Below are 16,535 nucleotides of genomic sequence, written 5' to 3'. Positions count from 1 at the left end.
TTCATAAACACATTCTTTGTGTCTCATAATACTGCTTTATAGAAAATATAGGCTGTGTCATTTCCTCCAGATCCTTCAGCCCTATCTCTCCCTTTTTAATTCCAGAGACAGCAGTTGTTCCAGATTTTACGTTCCCTCTCTGCCACAAAACATGTCCTCTCATGTGCTCTGAGATCATCTGCATAACTTGTGTGGTATGCCTCTGGTCACTGTAAGGCTAAGGAATTTGTGACGACTTCTGATTCCTTTTCCTTCCACCTTTTGTGACAAAAATGTAGTTAGTCTTGCTGGACACCTGGCAAGAGACAGTGACTCTGCCTGCCAGACTGATCCCAACTGCCCTCACAGCTGCTTGGTATCTGTCATGCTGGAAGATGCCACCTCTCAGGAATGAGAAAACTACTCAGCTACACTGTTCACACCAGTTCAGCTGCAGTGGATCAGTGTCGACAAAAGTAGCTCTGCTGGCAGAGGGAGGGAAGCTGTTAGCTCCTGAGACAGAGGCAGTGATAAGTAATTGGAAAAGCACTGGAAGTGTTAACTCCTTAGTCTGCTAGCAGAGCTGGGTCAAGACAGGAGCATCCCTTCAGTATCCCCTTTAACCTGTCTGCTAGGGAATACGCAGGCTGGCTGAATACCTTCCAAGTCCTTCTGTTTTTCTTATATAAGCTGCCACTGGTTTTTTTTGTTCCTTATCTAGATTCAGGGGTCGTTAAATAACTGGAGGTAGCTTTTCATGTGTTTGACACACAAGTGTCATCTTATTTCTCCCTGAGCATTCCTCAGTTCTCATTCACAAGGAAGTATAAAATGCCCAGAGAACCACAAATGTTTCTGGTGTGACTCCTCTTCTCTGGACAACATCAGAAAATCCAGTCATTTGGAGCAGAGTTAAAGTTCAGCCCGGAACATCAGCTCTGTTCTTCCTCAAAGATATTTAACACTGAACCTAACCTTTTGACTCATTTTTGGTAGATGGATGTGGACAGGAATTCCAGACTCAGATCTCTGCCTTACTGTCTGAAGTTAATCCACCTTAGAAGCCAGAAAAGTTATAAAAAGGGTTGTTCTTCCAGAGTTTGTCAGGAAATTCTTCAAATGTTGCTTTCTGACTTGTTTTCTCTGGCCTCTCCAATATTATTTCTTGGAAGCTGATAGTTCTATACTCCCATTGGCCTTGAATATAAATAAATAGTATTAGAAGACTTTCTACCCCTGAAATCTCTTCCACTAAACGGTGCAGCAAAGTCAAATAGAGCAACAGGACCTGTCCAACCTTGTTCAGGACCTCAAAAAGTGACTTGTGTGGCCCTTGCCTCCATTATGCTGAAGATAGTTGATTTATTCCAGAGAAACGAGAGGCTGAGTCAGCCTTACTGGGAACTGAACCAGCTCTTCCAGGAAGATGCTGGTGGGGTTCTTGTCTGATACTTTGCAAGCTGTATAAGTGCAGGAAATTTATCACTTCTTTTCCAGCCTTGGTCTAATCAGTGCAAAAACAAATGTAAACTGCTTTTTAGGTTCATGCTTGCAGAAGTTGTTTGAACCTGTTTCTTCTCTAGATGTTTTAATAGATACTTAATGTGTTAAAACAGAAAACAGTGTTTGAATGTGGCAAGCACACCGTCAACAAATGAAACAATAAGAAATAATGGCAATCTCTGATGCTTGGGTCATCCTCACCAGGTAGTGGAAAAGGTTTCCTGACTTTTTTCTGTCTGTTTGTGTGTATTGACCAGGAAAATGGATCAAATCATAAAATTTGGATGGGTCCACAAAGACAGAGTTCCTTCGTGGGCATCACGTGACATTGTTAAAACTAGAAAATGGCCAAAACACTATAAAAGTAACTGGTTGTTTTCTTGCCCACTTCAATCTTACTGGAAGGTGGCTTCCTCAGGTCTCCTAGTTCTGGTGAGGTATGCTTCATCATATGCCTGATGTTTCTTTCTCCCTTTAAATGGCAAAGAAAGAAACAGGAAGAAGAGTGTGAAAATCATGTAAAAGTTACCTTGCATCCTACCAGAGGAAAGGGAAAATGTACTTATATGCTCTTTATTTATATACCTTTGCAGTGGAATTTCTGAGATGCTAATATTTTTAGGTTGCCTCCTTAAGTTCTACTCAATGCACTGCCTTATTCAACACCTCCTGGAGAAGCCAGGGAACATGTACATTTCAATATAAGACACTCTTCACTACTAAATATTTTATCTTATTTCATTCGCTTAGTGCCAAGTCCAAGTGAAAGCTCTGAAATTTCTCCTAGGTGGTGGTCAATGCCTGGTAGCTTATTTACTGGCTGCATACAACCTGCAGCATTTTCCAACCTGTACTGCTGCTTATTCTGTAGAAGAAATTGAGACTGGCTTTTTAGCCTGCTGGCAGATGCACCTCCTCATGTGCCAGGGCACTGCTGCAGCCACGTGTCTTGTGTTTGTTTTGCAGGCAGAGGGAGGAAAAGCCCTGAATGTCTGATCCCTGTTCAGAATGCACAAGGCCTGGCTTCGTGAAGTTGCTACCAGTACATATAATCACCCTCCATGGGTTGAGATGCTGTGAAGGGTCTTTACAGTGAAGATGCCAGAGCTGACCTCCATGTTTTTATTGCCAGGATGCTTACGTTTAATTTTATATTTGGTCAACATTCAAAGGAACATTTGTTTCCTCAGCTAAGACAGTTCTGAAATTGCAGCATACCTCAAATCTCATTGTAGCACTGAAGGGGTACACGCTTCCAGTGATATTCCAAGCCAGGGCATTGCATCTGGCAATTATTATGTTTGCTATACCATAGTAAAATAAAAATACAGGTAGGTTCTTTTATGCAGATGTTTTCTGCATAATCTGGATGTTTTCATGTGTATTTGTTTGGGGGTAAAAGTTCATCACCTAGTCTGATCCCTCTGGGGGTGTATTTTTTAACCCAAATCATTTCAGTGCTAATAGTTAGAGAAAGTCCCCAAAGCAGCTACATGATTACGACTGTAGGATGATGAATTGTCACGCTGGGCAAGAATAATTAGGTAAAGAAGCTGGACTGTGAATGAAAAGCTCTTAATGGATTTAGTCATCAAAGAAAAAAAATGTACATGGAACTGCTCTGAGTCTACATTTTAAAACCAAGTGCAGTAGATTATCAAGCACACCTTTCATGTGCTTAGGAGCAAGTTTCTACTATGAGGCAATTGCCATTAATCTTCCCTCCAAGGGAATAATGAATCCTTTTTGTCTAATTACTGTATGAAGCCTTTGATATTTTAATTTCAAAGTTGGCTATCTGGAATTCATAGTGAATTCATAGTGGAATCCTGGGTGAATTCAGTATGTCCATGACATTGGTCAGAAGTATCTTCTTCAGCTTTATGGCTGTAACAGTCTGTGGATTAAGCTTCCTTCTTTCTAGTTTGGAGAGACTACAAAACAACCTTGCTTCTACCTCCACTGCCTTGCTACAGCAGAACCAGAGGACGCATGTGTCTAGATTGACTTTTGCTCTGTGAATCACAGAACAAGAGGAAAAATGGGCTGTTACAGAATGGCAGCTGTCTGGGTTGTGATACAAACGTAACTTTCCCCTCAAAGAGTAATAATCACAGACTTGTCCTAGGCTAGCTGTGTGTGTGAGATAGCATAGAGCTGGTGACTGCCATCCTTAGAGAATCATAGAATCATGGAATCACAGAATGGTTTGGGTTGGAAGGGACCTTTAAAAATCATCTCATCCAACCCTCTGCAATGATCAGGGACACCTTCAACTAGGTCAGGTTGCTCAGAGCCCCGTCCAACCTGACCCTTGAATGTTTCCAGGGATGGGGTATCTACAGCTTCTCTGGGCAACCTGTGCCAGTGTTTCACCACCCTCACTGTAAAAAATTTCTTCCTTGTATCTAGTCTGAATATATCCTTGATAAGTCTTCATCTCTGTGGTGGAAGTGGTTAAATTCAAGAGCTCTTCCATCAGGGAAGCTGGAACTAAAGTGGTGGCTCCTTTCTTTCACAGTTTTCCTTACTAAACATTGCTGGTTTATGCTCCTTGACTGTTCTTCAAAGGAAAATGCAAGGGAGAACATCTTCTGTCTCTAGCACAGTTTATTTTATTTTTGTGACCAGGACATGGTCTATTTTCCTGCTTGTTTTGTGTACTTTGTTCTTATCTTGCAGATTTCATTATTTGCACGTGTTTCTCTGTAGCCTGTTTGTGCAACCATGCCAGAAGCCTCTGCTTGTCCTTTTATGAACACATTAAAGTTGTCAGGCCTAGGCTTAGATGCCTTAAAAAATGCTCAAACAATGTTGCTGGTTGTGTTATTAGCAGTTTTACAAAGTTACAGAATACTTACACATCCTTGTCAGCTGTGGTATTTAATAAGTAGGTCTGGATTCAGAAGAAGTAAATATTAATTATATACTGCTTAGTAGGCTTCTAGTTTAGGGGTCTCTGTGTTGGCTACACCAGCTGGGGAAGGAAAACGCTTTGTTGTCTCTGTTGTGAGCTCCTTAAAGTTGCAACAGAAGTAAGGATATGAGAGCCTGAGGCTTCAGACCGCAGGTTAACTTCTCTATGGCTAACAATATATTCCTCTTCTTTGCAGGGGTTCTTCCTAACGTCCTCTTGATCGTAGGATCTCTAGTTCTGCTAGTTGCAATAGCAGTATCTGTTACACTTTATCAGGCCTTCCGAGTTGACATTGGCCTATTGTATCGGGAGATATTTCAGCCCTACCCAGTCAAGGACGGTAAGTAAGAATTGAGCAAGAAAGTTTAAAAAAAGGAAAAAGGCAAATCATATGGAAATGGATTAATCTGATAGTTGCATACTAACTGATACGACATCTGAGCCTGATCCTTTGCTTTCTTATGCCTTCTGAAATGGTTTAGATAAGAGGAGACATAGATAGCTTTGGCAGTGCTCTACATTCCCTGGTTTCCTGGGTTCTGTAGTGATGTATTACAAAAGGGGGATTCAGTCCTGATTTCATATTTTTTAAACAAAAATATTGGCCATGAACCATTGAATGACAGTGAAAACATGATTTGCAGTGCTATTAACTGTACTTGTTATGCACTCTCTAAAGCAAAGGAACTGGCCTGCTGGCTAATGTGTTAATAGGCATGTGTTAGGGCATAACTAAAACAACTAAAACAGTTTTTATAAGCCAAAGAGAAAGGTACCAATATTGTGGAAGACACTTCTGGGGTGAATACATCCCGTCCAACTTTAGGGGTGGACTTCAGATCAAGGTTAAGGTATCAAAATTTAGTTGCATGCAATGAAGGTTCACACATGCAAGTTCTCATCATAGACATGAAACCTGAAGACCTGGGGCTGAGCTCAGCTGTCTAACCCTAAGCAGCTAGTGCCATTGGAGCTCCCTTAGGATTTAAGAGAGACCTGAACCCCTCTACAGTGGACTGAAGGACAGGCAGTGCCCAATGACACTATGTGGTACATGTTTTTATGTGACCCAATCCATCTCCTCATCAATAAAATCAACAGAGCTAGCCAGACACTGGGACCTTGTGTCAGTGGTCCAAACATGGGCATCTAGAGTTATTTGGGAGGGTGAAAAAAACAGGCCACGTAACACATCTGCCAGATGTTGCAGACTTCTGAAGCAGGTTCTGCAGATCAGGCAGGGTACCATGAGAAGTCTCCAATGGCACTAGGTGCCTACGCTTAGGCAACTCGCCTGCGCCCCTGGCATTTGTGTGAGGCTAATCTGAATCACTCTAGGCTTCATTAACTGCAGTGGCCCGTTCTCCACTGATTGTAGCTGGAGTGTAGACTTGTAGCTTTCATTCAGACTTGTAAGTTTACATTTTTTAAATCTGAAGCCGACTCTTACCACAGATGCCTGCATGGTAGATATCTACAGCTGATCTAGTTCTTTATGTTCTCTTTAAAGAGGAAAGAAGTATGCCTTTTAGGGCCGTTTCCATTTAAGTATATTCTGTGATGGAATGAATCAGACTCTGGAAATGGCTATTTCTTTGTTATTGTAAGGATGGTCTGGACATGAACCTCAGATACCAACAAAAGAAGGGATATGATCACCTCTGCTGGAAAGAAAGAAATGAAACATTTGGGATTAGAAAACAAATGTGGTAATGGAAAACATATTTGAGAGAAATGAAGAAAAAAGCAAAATACATATTTCATTTTGTACTTGATTCTGTCTGTAAGACTACATCCTCGGTAACAGAGCTTTTTACTCACAAGTATGATGTGTCATGGGAATGATGAGAAATTTCTTCAAGGTGGAAGGATTTAAATGGAGTGTCTTGTCCCGAAAGACAAAGGGTGTTAACAGCCCGTTGTATCACTGAAATAACCAATGCTGAGCTTCATCTCTATTTCATGCTAATATGCACTGATCAATGGAATTCTTAGTCTATATACTTTGGGATACAGCCTTCACTATGAAAAGGTCGGGTTCTGCAAAGTTACAGACACATAGAACATAATAATTGAGCATGGAAAACACCAGATGTGCACAGTCTTTAATTTTCAAACATGCGTCTGATGATATACATTATTCAGGTTAGCAGAAACTTTTACTTGGATCTGTTTCAAAGACTGATGTTTTTATTTCTCTTTTAGCTTTTACAATAAACAGCTCTAATTAATCTTAACATAATACGCTTTCTTCTTGTTTCGCCTTACAGATGGGAAGATATATGATGCATATGTTATTTACCCCAAAAGCCACGCCAATGAAGCTAATTTTGTGGAATATTTTGTTTACCAAATCATGCCTGATATTCTAGAAAACAAATGTGGATATAAACTGTGTATTTATGGGAGAGATATATATCCTGGAGAAGGTAAGTTTCAAATGAGATAATGCACTGAATGACTTGTCAAGCTTAAGCAAATTGTGGTTCTAGTCCCTTCTAGGGGTACAGGAGGTCCCTTTACGTTCCTAAGCTTGCTGCTTACCTCCTTAACATCTGTGTGTCTGCTCTTTCAGGCAGGATGACACAATGGCACTCTGAGCTTGCCAGTGTGCTAAGAAAAGCAAGCTACAGGGCAGGGGCACAGGTTGTTTATCACATTGGGTCATCCAGGAAATGTGACCCCAAGTGTGACTCTTTTAAAGATACACCTGCTCTTTGGGTAGTGTAACTCTGCACAGCCATTATCTGGGCAAAGCCACAACCAAGCCGTGTGTGAGCAAGCCTACAAGACATGAAAGAAGAGAAAACCACAAACTAATTTGAGTAATCAACCTTACTGTTATCACTCAGGGTTTTTCAATCTGTTACGAGGGTGTTACAGTCACAGGAAGTTCAGCTTCTGTTCACTGACATGACCTACTTTCACCTCACACAACTCCCAGTGCTAATCCAGGAGAGAGCTGGTATTCTTTATTCCCACTTCCTTGTCTTCCAGTCTGGAATCATGTTAATTAATCTGTGCTAATTTCCATATGGACACCTCTACACTATCTCTTGTGATTGCTGTCATCTAAGTGCTATCTGCTTTCCTCCAGAGCTGACTTGTGTGTTTATCTTGTGCTGCGGTTATTCTGTGGATCAGATCTTCTCTCCCGGTCAGTAGGCAGACCTGAAGCCAAAGCTGGCACATTTTCTGTTACACATTTCTGAAATCATCTGCATTGAGCCAGGTGTCATTCATCCGCCTAGAGCTGGGGCTGAGATCTTTGACATCCTTCTCTTCTGAGAGCAGCGAAAGTGCTGCCTGGCCTTGGGAAAAGCCACCGCAACAAGAATGTCAAAGAAGCTGCAAGAGTTGCTGAGCCAGACCATTCCCAGATCCGGAACAAGGAACTAACAGTAACTCACAAAACTGTCAATGACAAAAACTTATGCCATCTCTTCAGATGATTAGGGACAATGCAATATTGTGTTATGGGACAGAACCCTCAAACTATGGTTTATGGATGCATATTCTGAAGAAAATGGAGCATGGCATGCAACTGAAGCGAAGACTGTGGGACTAACAAGGGCTCTAATAAGTTGGATGAAAATAAAGACATTTTCACTGTATGAAGGCATGAATGGGTACCTATAACCCAGGAGTGACAGACAGAAGACTGACTAAGCCAGCCTTGGACAGTGAGTAACTTTTGTTTGACTTGTTTGGTCTGACTTAATCAAAAATCTAAAAACGGCCTGAGCATCCATCATTTTTCCTTTTCTCTTCTTGCCTACTTTCTCAGCCTTCCGCTTTTCTCTTCCTTGCCAACTTTGATGCCCCAAAACGCTGCCGCTTTGGTGGAAAAGCTATTCCAAATCTGCCTGCCACTGGGAGAACTTAAAAGTTCTGTGCTTCCATGCAGATGGACTTTACCCATATGCTCCCCACATTTTCTGTTCTCAAACCTTTTGTTACCCGGTTTCCAATACAAAGCCTTGCAACTAAAATATGCTAAGCAGAGTAAACAGGGAAATGCCACTCTGAGTAATTGTGATCCTTCCTGATCCTTCCTGAACATTATCATAGTATTTGATGAATCACTGTAAAACTCCATGTATTTCCAGGGGAGGGGAACCATCATGCTGAGGATATAAAATGGAATAATTATTTCAAGATGTGCTTATGACTCTTGGTTCCACAACAAAGCTTTGTTACTTGAAACTTATGTTCTTCCAGAAAAAAGGAAAGTTAAACAGAATGATTCAAGTGACAGACAGCATTACATAGCTGTTGGACTCCCATTATGCTTCCCTAAACCAGCATTCTTTTTGTTTCCTGGTCTTACTGATTAATGGCATTTTCTACAACCTAACAGTTGCCTGAAGAGGTGCAAATGCAAGTATTACCCAGCAAAGCAAAAGTTTTCACCAACATCACCTTCTACTCCATTCTTCTCATGCCTGCCAACTGCATTCCTTGCTGCATAATCTAACCAAATGCTGCTGGAGCTGCTGTATCTGTAATATGCAAAAACACGAGCAAATAACAAAGGACTGATCACACTTCACAGGAGCAATGTTCTGCTTAGCCAAGGGTCTTATCTTCAGCAGTTGCCATGGGCAAAGGACTGGGAAATAATTTAAGAGCAGTGCAAGCTTATATTATACTTCCACTAATGTACTCTCCCAGCAGTATGTGGACTTCAGATGCTGGAATTTTTGTATGTAATAATTGCTGATGGATTTTTCTTTCACAATATTTTCTGTCACTTTCTGAACTTATATAAACCTATAATATTCACAAAACAGGTTGCAATGAATCCCTAGGTTAAAGTATTTTCAGCATGCAGAGACCTATCTTTCCTCTTGCTGCAAGTACAGCATCAGAAATCTGGATGAAGAAGTAAATACTTCCCCAGGTCAGTAGTCTTTCAGTCCTGAGCACAATGGACAGCACCCCAAAACTGAGAAAGATTTTTTAAAGTGCTGTTATTATGGGAACTAAACATACAACAGTAGCTGCTTACCTGAATTTTTCTCACCTTCCAAAGGATCTATTCTCCTAACATCAGGAAGATTTAAGGAAAAAAAAAGAAGAAAAGGAACGGAGCTTGAATTGGTGAACATCACTGGAAGATTTAATGAACAAAAAAGAAGAAAATGTAAGGAGCTTGAATTGGTGAACATCACAGAAAGGCAAATTGTTTCCATAGAATAGTCTCAGAGACAAGAAATGGGATGGAGAAGCCTTTGAAAGTGTTCCCTTCCTCACCCAGGAGCTGGAAAAGCTGGGCCTCTCTGAGACTGAGAGGACCTTTGCAATGGGCTGGCAGCCCCCAGCAAAGGAAAACAGGAGCTGGCTGATGACATCTGCAAATCAGTGGCTTTGTTAAATAATTGAATTTCCTTAGCTCCACTCCCACCTCCTTTCTTTTGGCCCAGCATCACATGCTCCCACCCAAACAACTCCAGCTTTCATTCTACAGACCACAGGAATCTCTTCTAACTGGGGGTGATGTTTCACCAGATCTGCGGTCTTCCATAGACAACACAGTAGGTTATCAAGAAAAGCAGCTCCTGGAGGCTTGATGTGGAGCTTACCAAGCTGGCCCAGAAATTTCTCCCATAGCAAGCTGGCTTTTGAGTTTCCTAGGTTCAACACCTCCAACATCACAGTTTCAGTTGCTGTTGATCAGCTCTCCCTACCGTGGCAGTGGGAAAGAAAAGCACCTTTAGTCATGCTGACATACAAGTGCCCTGCAAGTCTGGATCCACCCCAGCAGGGTGGATGCCAGCTCGATGCACAGGTTAGTATATAAATTAGCATGCTATAGCTTGGGAGAATTAACAGTCCCTCTGCCAGCAAGTACATCTCTTAGAAGCAAGTCACTCAAAAGTCTCCAAATGACTAGTTTTCATGGGTAAGTATTGCAGGATCAGTCTCTAAAGCACTAAACTTGGTAGAACATGATTCCTTACCTGGAGACTATTGGTCAAACAAAATTTGATGCAATCCAGATCTACAGAACTTGACCCTAGGTTGCTGGATTAGAAATTCCTAACAATACTTAAGAGCACTGAAAATATTAATGTTTCAACCAAAGAAAATATTTGAAAGGAAAGCTTTGTTTTTTTGTTAAAAAGCAATGAAAATGAAATGCTTAAACCCAAAAGAGTTTATGAAAGAAATATCAGGGTCTCATCATTTTCCTGTGCATTGCTAGATACAGCCAGTGCAATTGAGAAGAGGATGCAGAAGAGCAGACGGCTGATCATCCTTCTGACAAACCAGCTGATTAATTGTAAAGAATATGCTTATGATCAACACATCGCTTTATACAATGCTCTCATTCAAAATGATATAAAGGTGATCCTGTTGGAAATGGAGACAATCGGGACTTATGAGAAGCTTCCTGAGTCCCTTAGGTTTATTATTAAGCAGCAAGGCACCGTCAAATGGAAAGAGCAGCACACTGTGCACCCACAGTCATCTAATTCTAAGTTCTGGAAACAGGTGAGGTACCATATGCCACTGAGACCCAAGTCCTCATACTCGGCTAATGCCAGATGAAGAGTCTGAAAATACTGTTACGCTGTCAGGATGGACCACATGCCAACAACTCTTTCCTTTCAGTAGGTACACAATTTTACAGTCTGGCAGTCTGGCTGCATTTTTGAACTTTTTTCATTCCTTCATGATGATAAGGTAAACTGATGGAAGAGGTCTGGGGAACTAAGGGAAGTTTTTATGGGTGTGAAAGTTCTGTAAATAACTCATTCTAGGCTGTGTGCAGAAGTTTGCATGTCGCAGGAAACAAAAAGTACCTATGCTCTTTCTGTATGTTGTTGTGCATGTAACTGGAAGTTATGACTCCGAATAAGTGAATACCCTGCAGGTTTGCTTTACCTTTCTAATGCTGTTGATCAAACTTAAATGCCTCCTGTATTATTTCATTAGAAAGTATAATGTGTATTATGCAACCAGAAAGCATAATGTTGTGCTTTTGTTATTTTTTTCCACCACTTATTTGTTTTTGATTCAATAGTAATAGTCATACCATGAAATTCTATTTTTCCTTAGTACGGATGCCTTAGTAAAGGCTCTTTTGAGACTGATATGAATACAGCATTTACAAGAAATGCAGTGTTAAGGGAAATAAATGCACTGATGTATGTGTATATGCATTTTTTTATATTTTTAAAATACATATTAAAATCAATCTCACACAAAAGAGAGATTTTAAATTTTTCAGGTACAACAGACCATGCTGTTACTGTTATTATATCCAGAGAGAAAAAAGATCTTAAACTTTAGGGTGTATTTTGTATACTGATAGCATTTCTTCAAGCTGCTGGAAAAAGAGACTATATTTTTGTAACAGTATCCACTTTTTATTTTTCCTCTGCTTTGACCTTATGGTTAGTTATACTTTTTTCTGATAGGGAACACCTTGAGATGCAAAGGTCAGAGCCAAATCTCCTCCTAGTTCAAGGGAGTATGAATAAAATGTGTTCTAGTACAGATGTCCTTGCAAACTTTTATCTTTTTATCTTCTTAAAACCAGAAATTTTCTTACTGTCAGAAAAGGCTTAGTTTTGAGCTTCAGGCTTGCTACCGAATGAACTTAAAAAACGAAAACTAGATGCAGAACACCTAATGTTACGAAGTCCAGGCTTACAGAACAGGCAAGTCCTTTCCTTTCACTGCAAGTTTTTATAGAATGTGGAATTTCAGACTTATGGAAAGCTATTTGTAATAGGAAAAATATGTATGCAATATATGTAGAGATTCTTTTTCAACATTAAATTAAAAGATCTATGGCAAACTAAACAGGATTTCACTGATTAATTGCATTTTCAAGTGTTCATGCACTCATCGCTCACTTTGCTACATCTATAAAACTTCTAATGTTGCATTTTATTATTGCCTCATTAGATTTTGTGCAGTGTTGGGTCCTGTTCCTAAAGATCCCCCTAGATAAACCTCACTGTCTCTGTGGAAACTCCAAAAAATGGCTTCTACCAGTGTAAGAGACTTGGTTTATTCCTACAGTACCATTTCTTTCCACAGAAAGAATACTAAGGCAAGTGTAAAGGCAGGATAGCCTGTTGCTTTACATCATGAAGATTTTTCACAGCAGCTGCTGAGCAAGACAGAATATTCACTTCCAAGATTATTACAAGATCAATTTTTAACAGACTTTGAGCCCTGGGCACTTAAGGAAGAAAGGATGATGACTGAGCATCTTGGAAACAAAAAGTCTAGGATGAATTTTGAAGATGGAAAGGGATGAGAGGAGAAGGTACAATGAGGAAGTGCACGGGGTCAGCAATGAACCAAATTACTGTGAAACATACTGATATCTCATTGACTTCTTTTAGCCAGGCATGTAGTTAGGATAGTGAAAACCAAACTCACTAAATCGTTCTTGTGGGGATGTTCCTTTTGTATCAATCCTCATGGTCAACCAAGAAAAAAAAAGAGGAAAACAATATCAAGCAAAACCTGGCAACTCTTATTGTGGTTTACCGATGGTAATCGGTATGGTCTTGACAGAAAGAAAAGGAGCAGATTCCGAGAGTGGCAAAGAACTTTTAGAGAACCAGTGGGTGAGTGTGTGGCTGTAATATGACAAAAAGCTGCTGCAGTTGTCTCTTCTTTTTGTATGCCTTGGTGGTTAGTAATCTGAGATACGCATTCAAATTAGTGCCTTTGTACAGATGTTATCACATTTGTAGTTGTTAAAAAGAAAGCATGAAAAGAGCTGCAGACTTCCACAACATTGTTACAACATCCGCACTGCTGAGGCCACAGCTGAAGTCCTGTGCCCGGTTCTGGGATCCTCAGTAGAAGAGAGACATGGATGTACTGGAGAGAGATCAACAAAGGGCCATGAAGTTGGTGAAGGGACAGGAGCATCACTCCTATGAAGAAAAGCTGAGAGCGCTGGGATTTTTCAGCCTGGAGAAGAAAAGAATGCCATGTGAAGGGGGGGTGCAAAGAAGAGGGAGTGAGGCTCTTCTCAGCGATGCCAGGGACAGGACCAGAGGCAACGGGCACAAACTGAAACACAGGAGGTTCCCTCTGAACATAGGAAACATTTTTTTACTGTGAGGGTGACCCAGCACTGGCACAGGTTGCTCAGGGAAATTGTGGAGTCTGCATCCTTGGAGATACTCAAAAGCCGCCTGGACAGGGTTCTGGGCAACGGGCTCTAGGTGGCCCTACTTGAGCAGAGGGGTTGGACTAGATAACCTCCAGATGTGCCTTCCAACCTCACCATTCTGTGATCTTGCGATATGCAACTTATAAAGAAACTAAATTACCAAAAACATATTTGTAAAGAAAATCGGCATTTTTATGCTAGACATCTGCCTTAGTGGAGTAACAGGACAGTCTGTGCCGTGCAACCGATCTCTCCTTTCACCGTAGGAAGCCCACAGAAGAATCAGTTTGAATACCTAAAGCTTAAAGACACAGAACAAAGGTAATTATGCTGCTGAATTAGAACTTCCATGTAGAGATTTAATGCCCTTTAATTACTGCCCTGTGCTTCCCTGCTCTCGATACATTAAGGCACTCTGGAAAGCAGATTTGCTGTCACTTGTTGATAGAGCAGAGTCATCGTGCCATCTAGTGGGTGACCAGTCAGTAAGAGATTCTGACCAACGAGAAATCGGTCTAACGGCATTAGAATTAAACACAGTGAAATGTTCAGGGTGTGCATCCTGCTGTAATCTCCTGAAACCCATTACAGCATTACTTGTAAATAGCAGCTCAGTACCTGGCATTGAGAATACAGTGCTGACTCTCTTAAAATAACATTTAGAAGGAACAGACGTGTTTCCTTCCATATATCTGCAGTCATACAGAGTTACATGTCCCCAGTTGTAAAATCTTATCTCTGGATACTTCATCTCTGACAAGTATATGATGCATTGCTGGCAATAAAGAAACGAAAATAAGAGAGGAATAAGCATTACTTAAGTGACACTGATGTCACCGGTGAAGCTCCCGGTGACTTCCAAGGTATGAAAACCAGCTCCTGCTCTTATGAAGTAAGATAATGGCAGACAGCACATAGAATGTACTGCCCTCACCACATATGAATTTAATGTATTTATATATACATTATTTAATTTAATGCCCTTTGTGTGAACATCTATAATGGTTTGACTTTGAGGTATCTTTTTTATTATTTATTTTTTTATTATTTTTTTTTATTGCTGAGATTTGATGTTTCTACAGCTTAAATGAACCATGACCCCTCTGGCTTCACCAAAGTCACAGTCCTGAACAGCCAGACTAGCTATTGCTCCTGCCACATTGCAGGGAGACGGTTTTACTTATATTTCCTTCACACGGTTGTGAAGCCCAAGAGACTGGCCACTGGAAGGAAGTATTTAGAATGTTTTAGTTTTCATAGCAAGCTATTATTTGTAGTGTATGCAACATTAATTTCTTACAGCTTTGGACAAAGGTATGTTTGGAAGATGATATATAAAATTGATAGTATATTCGACAAAAAATTTGTACGTGTGCAACTGTACAATCCTGATTCTTTCAAGGGTTGAAAAACTACAGCTGTTGTGTTAGAAACATGTGCTCATGTGTTCCCTTTTACCACTTTAAGGTGTGAGTTACATGTCTAATTTTATATGAAAGATATAATTTTTGGTATAGCAATTCATTCTTTAAAATTGTTTCCAGTCTTTATAGAGCTTCTGGAAAGATTATGAAGCAATCCTTGAAGCTGTTTCAATGTACATGAAAGAGAAGAAGGTGACTGGATTTACAAAAAGGTATCATGCATATCCAGCTGTGCTGTGGACAATAGGAGAACACTGGATGCTGAATACCTTGAATTGAGCAAGGCCTTGGCACAGTCTCTGACGGTGAGATACAGATAAATGGGCAAGGGTGAGTGGGAAAACAGTGAGACTGAGGTCCATGCAGGATCAACACACTGTGATCCCCTTACGAGCCTCCTCTAACAGCCAATTACTAGTGGCATCCCTCAGGGACTGGTATCAATACCACTGCTGTTTAGTATCCTTTTTAATGACCTTGGCAATGGGACAGATTGCACGGTCAACAGGGTTTTCAGACAGAAAACAAGGCTGGGGAGGGACAGTTGACACACTGGAGCACAGGGCTGCTGTTTTTAACAGCAACAGGCTGAAGAAATGGACTGATGGAAAATTCACAAGGTTCAACCAAGGCACATGTGAAGTGCTGCATCTGAGATGGAATAAGCCCATTCAACAGAACAGCCTGGAGGCCAACCTAACACAAGTAACTTTGCAGAAAGATACTGGATGTCTTGGTTGACAGTAAAATGAACAGCAGTGTGTCCTTGTGACAAAGGTGATGAACTGCACCTTACTAGTGAGAGTATAATTGAGGAAAGTAATTATTCTCTTGTATTCAGCATTTGTGAGATAAGCTCTGGAGTAATATGTCAAGTTTTGGGCTCCCCAGTACAAGTAAGACACTGAAATACTGGAGTGAGTCCAGGGAAAGACCACCAAGAGCACAGGACATAGAGGGAGAGGACAAGAGGTCCTGCTTCTGTCTACAAGAATCTAATGGAAAGATAGAGAGACTGGATGGAGCCAGACTTTTCTCAAAGGAGCATGGAGATGGGACAAAAAAGCAACTGACACAAATTAAAACATGGGAAATTTACATTACATATTAGGAAAAAAATTATTTCACCATATGCATGGTCAAATGCTGGAACATGTGCTCAGAAAGGCTGTGGGATCTTCATCCTGGGAGGTGTTTGGGTCTCAGCTGTACATGCGCTGGGCAGAGGCTGAACCTGATGTTCTCCAGATGTCCCTTCCAACCTGAATTATTCTGTGATGCTACAATATGGAGGAAAGTTTGTAAACGTGCAGCTTGCATATTATAAAACTTCTGAGAAACATATGAGGCTCTAACAGACACATTATTGGTCTGTAACCTGCTTTTTGACATCAGGGACAGATAATGCTGAAAAGACTATGGAATATAACTTAACCTCTGCTAAGAACTAATATAACTGGTTTATAGAGATAACAGAAGTAGATTAAAAAGGACCAGCTAGAAGAAAACAGGCTTAGGCTGTGGTTACAAGAGTTGGATGTGTTGCTATTTATGACGGAAA

At 40.7% G+C, this 16,535-nt stretch overlaps 1 protein-coding gene across 3 annotated transcripts in view; it reads left to right on the top strand.

Annotated features, from left to right (window-relative positions):
* Positions 1–12,268, top strand: part of LOC119143651 (interleukin-1 receptor-like 1) — a 30,956-nt gene extending 18,688 nt beyond the window's left edge. For 2 of the 3 annotated variants that reach the window (XM_037378118.1, XM_037378119.1), the window contains 3 exons: positions 4,596–4,739; positions 6,670–6,828; positions 10,608–12,268. In XM_037378118.1, coding sequence (XP_037234015.1) covers positions 4,596–4,739; positions 6,670–6,828; positions 10,608–10,954 — 650 coding nt within the window. In that variant the 3' untranslated portion in view covers positions 10,955–12,268. Of the gene's footprint in view, positions 1–4,595; positions 4,740–6,669; positions 6,829–10,607 lie in introns of those variants that run through there. The other variant, XR_005102760.1, reaches the window with a different exon arrangement.
* The last annotated feature ends 4,267 nt before the right edge of the window (positions 12,269–16,535 follow it).

Source organism: Falco rusticolus, chromosome 2 (genome assembly GCF_015220075.1).
Source record: "Falco rusticolus isolate bFalRus1 chromosome 2, bFalRus1.pri, whole genome shotgun sequence".
Lineage (NCBI taxonomy): Eukaryota > Metazoa > Chordata > Aves > Falconiformes > Falconidae > Falco > Falco rusticolus.
Note: the sequence above shows the minus strand (reverse complement) of the source record. Positions and strands in the feature narration are given on the sequence as shown.